Source organism: Coffea eugenioides, chromosome 1 (genome assembly GCF_003713205.1).
Source record: "Coffea eugenioides isolate CCC68of chromosome 1, Ceug_1.0, whole genome shotgun sequence".
Lineage (NCBI taxonomy): Eukaryota > Viridiplantae > Streptophyta > Magnoliopsida > Gentianales > Rubiaceae > Coffea > Coffea eugenioides.
In genome coordinates, this window is record NC_040035.1 from 52,129,397 (window position 1) to 52,146,140 (window position 16,744).

The following is a 16,744-nucleotide window of genomic DNA, read 5'->3' on the forward strand; positions in this document are numbered from 1 at the left end:
TCTTCGCGGGAAGACTAGATTAATTGTTCAATCAATTTTATTTGCTTTACTTCTGGGCCACTCGTGAATGAATGATTTTAGCCCAATACTCGGATATCAAGAAACCACAAATTTCCCGGTCAGGTTTAGTTATTAAAGGATTTTGAGCAACTCAGAGAATTGTTGGCCTTCAAGCACGCACATCTTATACACAGTATATGCTAATCTCTGCAAGTTGAAAGGCATCAAAATTTGTGGCCATTGAATTGCATTTGTTACTCTCGCCATGTGGTTTATCACTCGTTAGTCCGACTACAATAAGGTGTCGAAAGAAATGCAGATCAATTACAGGCCAGTGAATTCATAATTAACAGAAAAGATATAAGCGGTTTATATTAGCATCAAGGAAAATGTGTACACAAGCCACGCGAAAAAGCAACATTACAAGATCTTTATTTTCTGCACTTTTCTACACTAGTTTCTTACTTATTGCTCTTGAAACAAAATGACAGTGGAATTGACAAGAGCTTGCAGGCAGCAAGTTCATGTTCAAAACAACGAATGTCAGAAATCTTGCACATTTCAATTCCAACTTATTAGAAGCATTTCCTGTGCACGATGGAAGGACCAGCTTCATCATACTCGGATTTTGCTATCCACATCTGCATTCCAAAACAGAAACAGTTCACCAGTGTTATACCCAATCTTCATTTAAAGCACGCACACATGCATGCACTTAATGGACAAAATTTTAGAAAATCATTTGACTCAACAAGGTATTGCGAATCCAGTTTGGAAGCAGCATATAAATAACGATTGTTTTCTTTTGAAACTAAACAAAATGATGATTTGCAAAATAAATTGAAAAATCAGTTCCAAGAGAAGTGTATGAAAGTTGGTACAAGCGGTTAATTATTAAGCTCGCGCAACATGTTCAGTCCTCTACGCCGAATATGCTACCACATGAGTTTACTAATGAAACTGACAGGGTTTCATGTCTATTTTACTTTCATATATCTAAGTCAATAACCCCTGCAGTTCATAATACACAATGGATGCACTGGGCAGTAGAAGTTAACTGTATTGTTTCTTTTCTTGTTTAACTCAAATGCAGGTAGGAAAAACTTTTACTGAATGCTATAGCTAACATTTATGCCTCTCAACAGTCAAATAGAGAACAACTTACCTGCTGGAAGGTGCTTAGAGATGCCAAAATGGAGCCTCCAATCCACACACTATACTTCCTCTCAGGTGGAGCCACCACTTTAATTTTCATGCTACTTGGGGCCAGAGCAGTGATTTCCTTGCTCATTCTGTCAGCAATACCCGGGAACATTGTTGTACCACCACTGAGTACAATGTTCCCATAGAGATCCTTCCTAATATCGACATCACATTTCATGATTGAATTATATGTGGTTTCATGGATGCCTGCAGCTTCCATTCCAATCAATGAAGGCTGGAAAAGGACTTCTGGGCATCGGAAACGCTCATTCCCAATGGTGATCACCTGTCCATCTGGCAACTCATAGTTTTTCTCAATAGAAGAGCTGGTCTTTGCAGCTTCTAACTCCTGCTCAAAATCAAGAGCAATGTATGACAGTTTCTCCTTCACATCCCTAACAATTTCACGCTCAGCTGAGGTAGTGAAGGAGTAGCCACGCTCTGTCAAGATTTTGACAAGATACTCAGTGAGGTCACGACCAGCTAAGTCAAGACGTAAAATGGCATGAGGGAGAGCATATCCTTCATAGATAGGAACAGTGTGACTGACACCGTCTCCAGAATCCAAGACAATTCCTGCAGCAAACAGACAGCACTATGTTCATATCAGCATTTACTTGAAAACCACCCCAAGGCATTTTCAAATGACATATGTGAAACAAAGTGGATGTTTAAATCAATATACTACAAATCCAAAGGATGAATATCTTCTGAAATTAAGAATTTAGAAAGATGTTAAAATGCTACTCCTAAAATTTCTAAATTGAGAATAATCAACAAAAATGCAAGACCTAATAAATTTTAGCAAGAAGTAATTCACAACTCTAAATTATGGTTCTATCTCTCACTTCTAGACAATTTTCTTATTCATATAATTGGACATAAAACTAATGCATAGATGGCGGCAACTGACTCCAGATGATAAAAACTGAAACTCAAACCATGTCAATGCTAATTTATTTGGTTTATTGGTGATTATTTAAGAGAAAACAGAATCACAGGAGGAAAAAGGCAAAATGAATAATGATAAACTCCAGATGTCCTCTAACATACACTGCCATCGGCTACATATATTCCATCGATTGCCACCCTAATAATGCAATATTTGACACATGTACTTACCAGTTGTACGACCACTGGCGTAGAGAGACAGGACAGCTTGAATGGCAACATACATGGCAGGAGCATTAAATGTCTCAAACATGATTTGGGTCATCTTCTCACGGTTAGCTTTTGGGTTGAGAGGTGCTTCAGTGAGTAGAACTGGGTGCTCCTCTGGGGCAACACGAAGCTCATTATAGAAAGTGTGATGCCAAATCTTCTCCATGTCATCCCAATTGCTCACAATACCATGCTCAATTGGGTATTTCAGTGATAAGATACCACGCTTTGATTGAGCTTCATCCCCAACATATGCATCCTTCTGGCCCATGCCAACCATAACACCTGTGTGACGTGGGCGGCCAACAATACTAGGGAAAACAGCCCTGGGAGCATCATCTCCAGCAAACCCTGCCTGAAAAAAGGCATCGCACAGGAAGAAAGATCAAGGAGAGGCTCGCTTACAGCAATGAATAATACTCAGGATCAACTTAGAAATAAATCACTGTTTGAAGTTCAAACACTAATGTCGTGATTGGTACCTTAACCATTCCTGTTCCATTGTCACAGACGAGCGGTTGAATATCCTCTGGTTCTGCCATCTTTTATTCACAGCTGGGAAAGACAGACTCAAAGTTAGAAAACACTCCCAGGAAAATTACAAAAGGAGAAAACCTCAACCTAGAGTGTAAGGCTACCAGCAAGACCTAAACTCTCCATTACAAAACAAAGCAAGCCCCTCTCCTGCTCTGAGGCTTGCCCTTTTACGATATGTAAAGCTTCAGGTACCAAATGCGCAAATCATGGTAAATTATTAGAAGTTCATTCCTCAAATTATGATCTTTCTATTACCAGTAATCTATTTATAAGAATAATGATATTTCTCGCCTGCATATCCCCGTGGCCCTGCTTCATGACTGAAAAAGGGCTGATCACACATTATCACAAGTAAGTTCAGCATATTTTTTAGTTATACAAATACGTCGTATGTACCCTTCCCAGACCGTATTCCACTCTCATTGCTACTATTGGCAGTAATTGTTTCCCTCCCCTCTGACGCAAAAGAAAAACTGTTCAGACCCTCGATACAATAGAATACCAACCATCAAAACCGAAACCGAAACTGAAACCAAAATAAATAAAATAAATAATACGCGTAAAATCGGATACACATTGCATCACTATGCCTGGCAACCAAAAAATGTTCGCTAGATTGTCTCTGAGAGTATGAGTTCATAAAAAAGGCAAAGGGAAAAGGAGAGGGGGGCTACCTTAGAAGGAAAAAATTCCTTTTTCTGGTTGGTTTTGCTGGCCGGGAGGGCCTCAGAAATGGGAATTTCCAATCGAAATACTGTCTGTAAAACAGATAGGGAGAGATATAAGAGGAGAAAAATAGAAGGGAAATAAAACTGAAACCAACCTCCGAATCGAGATGAAATTGGGTTATAAATGCGTGCAGGCCTGCTAGTGAGCATCCGCATTTGTTGCTGTCGACAGCCTCGCCCATCCGCTCAGTCTTTTCTTTCTTTCCGCGGGTGGAAAATGTTCGGCCTCTTCGAGTCTTAACAAGTGTTGCGTTACTCTCAGCTTTCCGAGGTTGCGGCTGGTATTCTTTTGAATTTACTCCTTACTCGGGGAAGAACAAAGAAGGAAGAGCGACATCACAACAAACATGAAACATAATCTCAGATACCTCCCCTGAGATTCGTAAAATTACAGAATCCTCCTAAAAAAAATGTATGTATCGGTAACAATTGATAACGTAAGTAGAAAAAGTCTAGTGTATCCTATGTACATACTGCCCTTATTTGATTTGTATATAAACTATTAAACAATAAAAGAAGTTGAATATCATCATTATTAAGGTAATTCTTTACAGGAAAATTTAAGATAGACACTTTTGATGCGCAATGAGTGTATACATGAGGAGTAGCGGATGAATGCCACGTAATCTAATTTTAAATTTGAAACTCAAATTAGTATACATGAGGGGTAGCGGATAAATTAGTAACAGTGTACAAAAATTAATTCAAAAATTTAATCCGTGTTTTGAAGGCATCCTCTTTTTGGTGTTTGATTTTTTTTTTAAAATTAAGTAAATTGTGAAGATTCTCGTGGGACGTCTCTGAAAGTGTCCCAAATCCTCCATATAAACATCATAATATGGATTTATGTATAGGAATGATAAAATTATAATTAAGAAAATATGAGAATGCAAGATCACAACAATTAAACATTGAGGGTTTTATAGTGTAAACACATTCATATTTATTATTTTCCTACATATATAGTTGGGGAGATTATATTTTGTCTTGTTACCTACTCTTATTGTTATTGATATATTATGCTAATTAAAAGAGTAGATGTCGGTATACCATAGGAAAGTTATAAAGAAAATGAGTGTCAAAGATAACGGGTAGTATTTAACTGATAACAACATTTGGGAGGGATAAAATGAGTAAATTTTTTTAAAGTTGTTATAAATAAATACATATAATTAGAACTAGGTTTCGAAAATTTTTGAAAAAATATAGTGGAGAAATCGCCCCAGATCAAATTTGGAATTTAGACAAAAGAATTGCTATAATTAGTAGAGCCTGCAGGAATCTAATCAAGGGCAGTAACATACAGAATTTGTAAAACAGTTGGAATTTGATATTTGCAGCAAGTAATTAAGGCTGGTTTCTAAAGCTTTGGCCTTTGGGGAGATGATTATTGCAGGAGGTTATGGGACATGGGGAAGCAAAATGATTGAAGCTTTTAAGCATGAGAGTGGGTGCAATTATATGTGTAGCATGAGAGTGTGCGTCAATTTTTGCTTCTAACCATCATTCATTTTTCATAGTATTTCATAGCCCCACCTTCTCATTATTCCTTGCATTACGCATTGTACTGCTGTTTCTCAAAAGCCCAAGTTTCATTTATAAAAACAAACATCTGTACTATGAAAAGAGTGCTATGAACACTGCTTCCTGAATATAAAAGAGGAATGTGTTACAACTTTCTTCCTCTCTCGTTTGGTTTGGTCCTGATTTTTTTTTTTTTTGTTAAAAAAAAATAGTGGCAGAGTATAATTAACGGTACCGTATTACATTTTTTATACTCATCTTTATCTAGTTTTTCCTTTTGATTTTTGAGTGCTATTATGATCATTGTATGGGGTCAATTATTTAATAGTGGTGTCAGTGCTTTTTTTTTTTTTTTCCTTTTGTCTAAATGATATTAAATTGGAAAAGTGCGTACCACACAAAACATAAATATGAATATTTGAAGACTTTAAATGACAAGTGCCTGTTGAAAATTCATTAGAAAAATTCTTAATGCAATAATAACTTCACACCATTTTATTATCTGAAATAATTACTGTAGTACTTTTCCTGATGTGATGTATGTGAGATAAAACAATAGTTTAGAATATAAAAAGATAAATTGACAAATGTATTTATGGTGCAGGCGATATATTATTTGAAAAAAATGTAGTTATCCAAACACACTAACTATTATTTCCATAAAAGTCCTGAAATGAAAACATCAAAAGTTAGATGGATCTCAGTCCTGTGAGAACATAACAAAAACCGTACGTGATATTGGTGATGAACTCCGGAAAATTTTTTTTTTTTTCCTTGACCAAATTGAAAATTTGTTAACGAAGATGGTCCCCGTTACGCCACTCTCCCGGTACTGACTTTATACAACATGAGAACACGAGATAAAAAGTCCTTCAACATCTGGGCCGGAAGGAAAAGTGTATTTAGAAAGCGAGAGATTAACACGTGAATCTCTGAAAGAAGTATTCGCAAAATGGAGGAGAAAAGGAAAAGAGAAGAAGAAAAAGGTTTTCTACTTTTTGTAGTCAGTGTACATGGATATTAAATGCGATTATCACAGTTTTAACCGCGAGTTTGCTGTTAACACATGATCATCAGCAAAAGCAAGGGCCAAATGGAGACATCTTGAATCTGAGCAGTAGTTATGGCCTCATAGACTCATAGGAACATCCTGAGAGGACATTTTATATACACCTTGTTATTTATTGGTCCGGAGGAATTTATGTATTTTGCTTTCATTTGTTAGATTAGAAGCAATTAATTCAAGAAGAATGAGTACTACAACATCACTCACTCGTGCCATATATGACAAAATTGTCGAGGAGTTTTATGTTAATTCGAAACAACTGTTAAGATACACGTTGAATGAAATCAAGTGAGATGTTTATATATTTACGTGTAACTTTTTCATTGATGTTATATTGACGTGGAACTCTTTTATAGTGCTCCATTGATTAGGAAACGAAAACAATTACTAGACATATCTATCTAGTAGCTGCTTCGACATAAAATTTTCCCAAAATTATAAATCTATGTAGCCGGGTACTATTTGCCAATTATTCCGCGGAACCATGGAATGAAGGGATTACGCATTTAAAAAAAAAAAAAAGTAAGCCACAGTTCTCTCATGAGTCATCATGTGGATGATGGTGAAATCCAAGCAATCCCTTTGGGTCCCGCCAACCTTACATTCTTCACATACAATTCATCAAATCTTTATTTCCTCGAGAGATGATGGAGGAAATCATGAGACTCTGCAACACTTCCCAGCGGCCAGCAGCATACTCTCAATGGTCCACCATCCAGCGGGGGAGAAAATGGAAAAAAAAAAAAAAGGGTTTAATAATGAAGACAAATGTGGGGGCATTATGTTCACAAATGGTGTGAACAGTATATATGCAGCAGATGCAGATAGTTTAGTAGTGGTAATTAAAGATACTACTACTAATTAAACAAGTTAGTACTATACACATTAAAATTGTAAACAATTATAATAAGTAATGTTTAATCTATCTGAATCTACTAAATTTCCAACATTTTTCCAAGCTTCTTAATATTCGTCCCACCTAAGAGTGCAAACTAGTCGAATCAAGTCGAGTTGAGTTTCGATCTAATCGAGTCGAGACTCAACATGATTTTACAAAACTCGAACTCAAGCTTAAGCTTGACGAACTCAAAATGAGCTCGACTCAAATTCAAATTCAAGCTCGATTCAAATTCGAGTCGAGCTCGACCTTTAAAAATATTAAAAAATAATTATTTTATTTTTAAAAATAAATAAAATAATAATTTTTCTTAATGAATAATAAAAATATTAGGAAAATATATATAATTTTACTATTAAAATAAAAATAAAAAATATATATATAATCGAGTTCGAGTCGACTCGCGAACAACAAATTTAGTATTTTTGAACTCAAATTCGAGCTCGACTTCGACTTGGTCAGTTCGACTTCGACTCAAACTCGACTCGAACTCGCGAACGGTTCAATTCGTTTGCACCTCTAGTCCCACCCACGAAATGCAGATAAGAAAATCTTAGTTCTTTATTCTCTTCTACGATTTGCTATTGTGAATTCTTGATTTTTTTTTTCGTAAATTCTTGATAAATTAATGTCGATGGTAAACAAAGTCCAAGTCCCAATTCCCAACTTTCCCCGCCACATTTGAAGGAGGGAATCCAAAGCAGAATGAAGTACAAATGACAGTGGGGAATAATGCATGTTGGCCACTCTGCAAAACGTAAACATGATCATCTTCCTCTCTCACCGGGTAGATTAGTGGGGCCATGTGGCGGCATATGATCCAAGGCTATGCTCAGTGGATATCCCATGCTCTACAGTCTAGATGCTTGTTTGTTTTCCTTTCTTTCTTTAAACTATTAGGATAGATTATGGATCTGGTGGTGGTGGTGGGGAGATCTGAGTGAGGTTTCGGTTGTCAATGGATTGGGTGTCAACTAATCTATAATTATTATCACTCCACCTAAAGTTCTTTGAAGAACATTTCCTAACTCATGTGAATCAAAAATTTGTCCAACCTCACCCAATTCTATTTAATAATAATGCAACTGATCTGTGCTTTCCTGATGGGTTCATGTGATTATTGCCTAACTAGGTAGTAACAAATTCAAGGATGTACTACCATATTAAGATGATGATGAATGAGAAGGGAAAAATATTTAGACAACCTAATATGTACGATTTGTCATTTTTACATGCTGCACTAGTACTAGTAATTCATATTATTAATTGATGATGATGGATAGTCTTACCTTATCTAATAATATTTACGTCAATCACCTTCATGTATATGGGGCATGCAATACCTTTTCGACTGAGAGTCAGCTAGGGTTGGTTAAATAAATGAAAGCCACTTCTTCTTGTAGTTGATATGCCAAATTTTGTCCTCTTTTCTTTTGTTGCCAATGTAGTCTTTATTAGATGAAAATACGGATGAACCAAGTTTGGGCAACCTATACTTACTTTAGGCTGCCTTTAGATTGAAAGATTTGAAGTCTACTCGAATTCCTCTAATTGTTTAGATTACTTGGGAGTTATTTGAATTTATAAATTATCACTAATTGTTCTAGTGTTTAAAATACATTTTTGACAATTGACGAATGACAAATCCAAATAACTCTTAAGTAGTCCAAACTATTAAAGCGATTTGGGTGAATTTCAAATCATTCATCAAATTCCTCAACGCAAACGAAGCTCTATATAATTTAATCAAGATTGCCATAATGCATTCCATTTTCTCTAGTGTGCAAATTTTTAATGTTTCTGCGGGTAAATTTTGATGCATGTTCTGCCATCGTTCGGTTATATCAGAGCCAATTCTTTGGAAATGTTGTACATGGGACATTTCTGGTATGGGTTGTACTGCTGCCAATTTATCAAGTTTGGACATTATGTTCAACAATATGAATGATGAAACATTCGCGGGTAGAGATGGTACTAATTTTTGCATATCAGCAAAACCACAAAATGTGAACGTTGCAGCTAGCGCTTCTGAGTATATATATTCATTCATACTTTCGTAATAATGATACTAAGATTTTTCGTTCTGGCCATATTCTGACTGAACCATAATCGTATTTTTACTTCTTCACATTCAATTAGAAATACCAAACATGAATGTGGCTTGAAAAGGATACTGAAAGATTAGTTTGACATAATAAAGTCAAATAGATTAGGATGATGGAGAAGAAATGTGATCAGGACGGTTAAGCTTACCTTTCTCAATAATATAGGCAGAGTCAAAGGGTATCCTATGTTTAATCCCACTTTCCTCGTGAGGAAGTAATTGAACCTTACTCGTAAAATCCCACTTTCTAGAAGGACAAGAAATCTCTAAGGTAGCAGAGAGCAGACTAAAATCTCAACTCAGATTTGAAGAAGCATTGCACCTATTATTCTTACACGTCCTCTATCAATCCTGCGTATGGTACTTGTTTGTTAGATGTGCTGCTTTAGCCATGTTTGGCAATCAGAATAGATCTTGCTTTAAAGTTTGCAGGAATTAAGCAACCAATACTGTTCTGCATGGTTTTGCTTCAAACAGCTTTTCATAGGTCCCAGAAATTATTTGCGAAGTATAAAACAGAAATGCAAAGACAAACATGCCCACCAAATAATAGTTAATCTCAACGAAACCTCCAACAAATGCAGATTGTTTTGTCGACAGAATAGAGCATAACTTGGAAATTAAGGAAGATGAATTGCAGAAGAAGAAATGCAACTGCAGCAATATAACTAAACAACCCAGTCTATATACCAAATGATGAATTGTCTAACGTAAATAATTATGTAGCCCTTCGACAACCTAACATGTTGAATGGATAGTTTTACGCAGGCAACTCAGTTGTAGACTTACGAAAGAGTTCTAGATGTAAGTTCTAGTACTGTGAACATTAAATCTTGTACAAACATATAAAAGTATTTTTTAAAACATAAAAATAATAATACAAAACTACACTCTCTTAAGACAATTTTTCATGTTGAGTGTATCATTTTGCAGATCTTAATTTGATGCATAAAATTTTCATTTTTCATTTTATCATGAGAAGGTGGACGACTGGCTAGGTTGACCTCAGATGGTTTCCATGCATCCAAGCACGTGCCAAGATGCATCAAAGTTCATACAACTTAGCAGCATCAGAAAAAGATTATGTACGCTTGAAAATCTTTTAATTTACTAGCTAATGTCTGACTGATAACTGACCATTTTTAACTAAAAGAAAGGGGACAAAAAGGCCAAAAAAAGAAAAAAGAAAAAAAAAAAGAAACCAAGTCTACCCGGAGAGAGAAGTGATGCATTGGATCCTTCGCCGAAGAAGTATGAATACCTCCACCTTCTCTATCTCTCCTCCGAAACATAGGAAAAGCTAAAATCCAAACAAGTCCACTAAACAAATGAAAAGGTGGATGCTTTTATGATTATAATCTTGAATACAATTTCTATATCAACCATCTTTTCCTCTCTTAGCATCCCAAGCTCTTGCCTTTTTCGAGTACTTCTTGTTCTTAGTTTCTGTTTCTTCCAGGGTTCTCTTTATTCCAATATTTACTCGGTACTCAGCCTCTAAGCATCATTTTGATTTCTTCTCCACTTCTTTTCCATAACTATTCATGTTCTTGAAATTCAGTTCATGCTCCTTCATGGGTTTTCCTGATTCCCTTGAGAAAGATTTACACACCATGGAGTGCAACTTCTTGCCTCGGCCGACCTTGGAAATTCAAGATGTATCTCAAGTTACTCCATCAGTTGAGGTTAATGAAGAAGTTCCTCAAAAGAATCAAAGAGTTGCTGAATTCTATCAGGACGAAAAACAAGGGAAAGAAGATAGAAGTGGAGACATAGTTTCTTCTTTGGAGGTGAGATTGCCAGAGGTAAGACAAGTACTAACGGTGGATGAAGAAGGAGAAGGAGAAGAAGGCTGCACAACTCCAACATCAGCGGATCATAAAATCCCACAAGTTTGCCCCCCGGCTCCAAGAAAGCCCAAGTCTCTTCCATCATCTACTAACCAAAAAGCTTCTCGCAGAAGGGTTTTACTTGATCTGTCAAATGAAATCGAATCACTTTTTCCTCCAGCCCTACTTGCAGATTTCGGGAAGAAGATCAAGAAAGTCAGGAAAGAAATTTAAAGGTGTCACTATATATGAGATTCATTGATTAACCAAGGCAAGATGCTGAGCTACTGATCAGCTAAGAAACTTGTGTTGAATTGAGAGAGGAATGAGTGTTCCACTTACAGCTGATTCATGTATTAAACTGTTAATCTGTTGACAACAATTTCCTAGCTAAAAATATATGCTAACAAATTCATCTCATTTTAATTTGTCCTTACCATCTTATATTTCCATTCTCTTCATCATGTCTTCTTTAGACTCAAATGTTATGGTGCTCTACTTCTTCCTGAAAAATCAGATCCATCTCATATTTTTTTGGTTGCAAGAACTTCAGATTTGAAGCACCCTTAAAAGATGTTATACTGCAGTTTAAATAATTAGTACAAATTTGCATCGCCCTTTATTTTCCAGATAGAAATGGATGGTTCAATAAATTTTTTTTGATAGCTCAGATTCTAAAGCGATCTCTGTGTGTGCTGTGTTTTCCTGTATTTGATGGCATTGACTTGGGTCGTTGGGACAGTAACAGGTTGCACTGATTTTAAGAAGATGCAAATATCCTCCGTTGTTTCTACCAATGAATTGAGCCGATGAACAGAACAATGAGGGATGAGGGATATTCTCTCTTTTCTCGTGGATATGCATGAAATTCATCAAACAGTAAATGATAGGGCGTCCCTAACTTCAAGGTTACCTTCTTTTCTTTTTCCTTCTTTTTTGAGCAAAGGTTCGACCAACGTACTAATTTAATGGGATAGCAAATATTTTATCTTGCAACCCACTCACTCGTATCTTTTCATGTTTCTTTCTGCCTTTTATCACATGAGACGACTCACGCTACGGGGGATGTTCAGCCAAAAAGAACTTGCAAAAGAAAATTTTCTTCTAACAAAAAATTTTCTTCTAACCAAAAGGGAGAGAAGAAAAAGCTCTGGCGTAAAAAATTAAAAAAGAAAACAAAAAAGAAGAATTTTTACAATAAATTTTACTAATGGGGATTCAGATTTGTAATCATGCATGTCCTCTATTATGTATCCAACTAATTACGCATCTGCATAACGTAAAAAATAAAAAAGAAAATGACATGATACATTTGTTTATTACCATCTCGGACATCAAAAATTTTTTTGAAAGTTAATAAATAAGGGATAATTTCAGAAACCTCCCCTAAGGTTTTTGACTATTTCACTTAGTTTCCTTAAAGTTTTAAAAATTACACTTATCTCCCTTGATTTGACACTTTGGTAACCAAACCTTAAAATAAGGTCAAAAATTTAATGAATATCCTAAAATGTCCTTATCTTATAAAATTCAATTCAGTCTTCTAAACAATTATAAAGTAATTTGACACAAAGGAGACTCAAGTTTTTCATGCCAATATTTGTTATTTAATAATCAACTATAACAATAAATCTTTTGCTATGATAAGTTATTTTTTATAGAACTTTATTGGAAATATAGATTCTTTTTAAAATAGAGAAGAAAGTTTTACCTTGTGTTTTTTAAGTTTATGGACTATTTTTTTTTAAATAAAAGTTTATGGACTAGTTTAGTGATGGAACTACCATAGTTGGTAGTGATTTTGGGCCATTTATTTTTAATTATTCTTGATTTTGATAAAAAAAAAAAAAAGAGCTACAAAAAAATTGGATGATATTAAAGGTCATCAAAAAAATTACTAATTTAACATTTGATCTGGATAGATATTAGCGACAAAATTGATAGTTCTTCTATACTTCTGATAAAATATAAGAGAAATGAATAAGACGAAAAAAGGAAAAAAAATTATAAAATCCATCCTTTATATAAATATGACAACAAGACAGTTTTATTAAAATATTAAGGTTAGTATTGTCATTTTAAATGAATAAGGGAAGTAGGTGTAATTTTTGAAACCTTAAAGGAGTCACATGAAATTATCAAAAATCTCAAGGAAGGTTTCTGAAATTATCCCAATAAATAATGCAAGGACTGTAAAGGGGTGACCCCAGCAGGTGGCCGGCCGATCAAATTCTTTTCATTTTGTCTGGCCGTTGACTTCTTGGGGTTCAAGTTACCATAAGATGAAGCAAAGGTGTCATGGAATCATCAAACACGCGAAATCCTATGTGATGATTTTACCTTTGAAATTCCCCATAGCAAGAAAGATTTTTTAGCTTCCATTACTTTTTGTATTCTTCTTTTTCCTTTTTTTTTTTTTGGGTGCCATGTGTGGGGGGTCGGGGAGGGGGGGGGGGGAGGCTCATTAGTTGCTAATTAAGGACTTAAATTTTCATAACCATATCGCTTAAAAGATGTCCTCGACTAAGGCATCTGATGACATAAAGAGTAGTAGTTCAGAAGAAAATTTGACATTTGGCGAATTGGACGCTCAAAGAGTTCTTTTTTCTTTATTTTTTTTTTTGGGTAAAAGGGCTCAAAAAGATTTGTTGAATGCCTAAAAGTTTATGGATAAAATTTCCTACAATGTCACTTACTTAAATACTAACAAATTTAGTTGCATGCCATCGATGCAAAACTTAAAATTTAAATTCAAATTTGATACATATGTCATACATCCAAACTCGCTAATATATGTACTCCACTAATTTATTGTCACAGAAGTCTTTTTGTTGCGCAGAATTTCTATCTCACTAACAGTCATTCAAATCATCAACGCATCGAAAATGTAGATTTAGGATGGTGGAGTATGAGTTTAGTCTCTACCATTCTTTTATTTTTTAAAAAATGCTTGACTGTAGCATTTAAGGATGGTGGTATATTCTATAACTATATATACATGTGTATCTTAACTTCATTTTTTTTTTCCAATTATGTGCAATTTATGTTGAATAGTTTGGGGACAAATGGACGCTACAAATTAACCAAAGGCAGAGGAAGATCTTCAAATCATCAAACTACTAGTTTGACTTGTAAGTGTGACGTCGTTCATAGATGTCCTCTACTTCATATATCGGCAAGAAATGAAAATAAAACATTCTTCTCACTTTTGCTTCTTATTCTTGGATTAACATATATAAAAAGCAGCATTAGTGGTTAATAAGTTGGCTAGCCGCAGACTAACCGCTAACTACTACAGCGTTGATATTAATATTATAGAACCAGTGGCATGCAATTTGTAAGATTTCTGGTTAGTGGGACCGGAGGAGGGAGAATAAGCCAGTTATACCCACGAAAATCTCTATTTCTATTCAAAGAACTTTTTCTTTTCCTTTTTGCATGAAAAGTGAAAAAAAAAAAAGGGAACATGCGAAAGGGTGCTACGACAAAGAAGCGTAGTCTAGTTAATAACATGCTTCACCTGTAATTAAAAGATCGCAAATTTGTGTTATTAAAGTTTAAAGAATAAGTGAAGAATCACCAATGATCCTTTTTTAAAAAAAAATAAAGAAAAGTGAATAGGATGCTTGATAAGGTTAACAACAATGTTTTAAAAATCGGACCGTTAATTGAACTGGTGAAGTGAAAGGGTCGAAGTTCAACCGGTCGGACCGGTTCAACTTTGGTTCAATGAATTTTTTTAAAAATAATTTATATAAATATATATGCACAAAATAAGACATGTAATGGACTAATTTAATACTTTACATGATGAAAAGTTTACTATTTTTGAATAACTTGGATTTTCTAAGGTGAACTGGCTTTTTTAACTTTTTTAATTTAATGGACAAAAATAAAATTAAAAGATGTAAGAAAATATCAATAAATTAAAAATAAAGATGTTTGATTAAAAATGGAGTGACAAAAGAAAAGAGGATAGAGAGAGAGAGTTGAAAATTAAAAAAAAAGAGTCATGAGAGGATGAGATTTTATAAGAAAAATGGAAAAAAGAAATATGAATGTTTGTTTTATATAAATAAGTTATAAAAAAAAATTAATAAGATGTGATAGTGCAACGGTTACTATATTGGTCTTCTATTATAAAGGTCATGAGTTCGAATCTTGAAAGCTATATTTTGCAAAACGAAAAAAAAAAAAAAAGGAAAACTTGAAAACCGGTTTCGACGGTTTCATGGTTGGACCGATTTTTGACCGGTTTTCTAGCATGGTCAAACCTAACATAGAACCGGACCGGTGCCATTGCCGGTTCGCGGTTCAACAGGTCGAACCGGCCGGTCCGATTCGATTTTCAAAACATTGGTTAACAGTAAAGAGCATTTCAGAGAAAAGGAAGTATGGAAGGAATTCAGTATACCATTGAATAAGAAATATTTAGGCTATAAATAGCCGTACAAAGCAAACAGAAACTACAATAAAAAAGGAGTCTACTGCTAACAGTCTTCTAAACAGAAAGACCTATTCTAAAGCAAAGAATCCCAAATAAAATGAGATTTTACTTACTAGCTAATATTGACTAAATCTAACAATTCCTCCCTTAAACTAATGCTGAAAGAATTTAGTTTATACTGTTCTCTGCACAAACCCCAAGCATAGTACGCAGCTTCAGAAAATCATCCAACTTAAGAGGCTTTGTCATCACATCAGCTATTTGTTCCAACGTATTGCAATGAACTAGCTCTATTATACCTGCCTGTGCGAGTTCTCGAAGGAAATGGAAACGAACATCTATATGCTTGCTACGACCATGCATAAGTGGGTTTCTTGAGAGCTTGATTGCAGAACTATTGTCACAATGGATAGTATTTTTCTCTTGCTGAGTCTGATCCAGCGTTTTGAGCACCCTTTTTAACCAAATTGCTTGACAAGGACAAGCAGCAACAGCAATAAATTCAGCTTCGGTGGTAGACAAACTCACAATAGGTTGTTTCTTAGAAGACCATGATATAGCTCCTGAACCGAAGGGAAAAACATAGCCTAATGTACTTTTTCTATCATCCAAGTCACCCGCATAATCACTATCAGTTCCATGAGAATTTAGACATTGTGAACTTAAATTTTAATTTACGTTTTGGGATTTAGAGATTGCAATTTAAAAAAGAAAGTTTGGAATTCGAAAGAAGTCAAGAGAATCAAAAATAGAAATGCAAACTTGATAAGAAACAAAAAATGAGATAAAAGTAAGTGGTTATGGCACTAAATAATTTGGGTTAAAAAAATAATTCTTTTTTAACTTTTTTAATTTAATGGACAAAAATAAAATTAAAAGATGTAAGAAAATATCAATAAATTAAAAATAAAGATGTTTGATTAAAAATGGAGTGACAAAAGAAAAGAGGATAGAGAGAGAGAGTTGAAAATTAAAAAAAAAGAGTCATGAGAGGATGAGATTTTATAAGAAAAATGGAAAAAAGAAATATGAATGTTTGTTTTATATAAATAAGTTATAAAAAAAAATTAATAAGATGTGATAGTGCAACGGTTACTATATTGGTCTTCTATTATAAAGGTCATGAGTTCGAATCTTGAAAGCTATATTTTGCAAAACGAAAAAAAAAAAAAAAGGAAAACTTGAAAACCGGTTTCGACGGTTTCATGGTTGGACCGATTTTTGACCGGTTTTCTAGCATGGTCAAA

At 34.6% G+C, this 16,744-nt stretch overlaps 2 protein-coding genes across 3 annotated transcripts; one reads left to right on the forward strand and one right to left on the reverse strand.

Moving 5' to 3' along the window:
- Nucleotides 1-346: 346 nt before the first annotated feature.
- Nucleotides 347-3,809, reverse strand: LOC113764937 (actin-11-like). Of its 2 annotated transcripts, none has more exons than XM_027308992.1 (5): nt 3,725-3,809; nt 2,847-2,919; nt 2,326-2,719; nt 1,166-1,779; nt 347-641 (listed from the first exon to the last, which is right to left on the reverse strand). In XM_027308992.1, exons 2-5 carry the CDS (start codon nt 2,904-2,906, stop codon nt 576-578), a joined length of 1,134 nt encoding a protein of 377 aa, XP_027164793.1. In that variant the 5' UTR covers nt 2,907-2,919; nt 3,725-3,809; the 3' UTR covers nt 347-575. The 2 variants fall into 2 exon arrangements, with proteins under 2 accessions (XP_027164793.1, XP_027164786.1); XM_027308985.1 differs by lacking the exon at nt 3,725-3,809 and adding an exon at nt 3,576-3,718.
- A 6,771-nt stretch (nt 3,810-10,580) lies between these two features.
- LOC113748634 (cyclin-dependent protein kinase inhibitor SMR10-like) lies at nt 10,581-11,476 on the forward strand. Its single transcript, XM_027292137.1, has one exon. It carries the CDS (start codon nt 10,766-10,768, stop codon nt 11,282-11,284), a length of 519 nt encoding a protein of 172 aa, XP_027147938.1. The 5' UTR covers nt 10,581-10,765; the 3' UTR covers nt 11,285-11,476.
- Nucleotides 11,477-16,744: the final 5,268 nt, after the last annotated feature.

Bases quoted from the DNA above. Each gene is read 5' to 3' on its own strand.
- LOC113764937 (XM_027308992.1), bottom strand. From the start codon at position 2,906: ATGGCAGAACCAGAGGATATTCAACCGCTCGTCTGTGACAATGGAACA. The intron at 2,720-2,846 runs GTACCAATCACG...GCCTTTTTTCAG, and splicing joins ATGGAACAGGAATGGTTAAG to GCAGGGTTTGCTGGAGATGA. The intron at 642-1,165 runs GTAAGTTGTTCT...TTTGGAATGCAG, and splicing joins CTCTAAGCACCTTCCAGCAG to ATGTGGATAGCAAAATCCGA.
- LOC113748634 (XM_027292137.1), top strand. From the start codon at position 10,766: ATGTTCTTGAAATTCAGTTCATGCTCCTTCATGGGTTTTCCTGATTCC.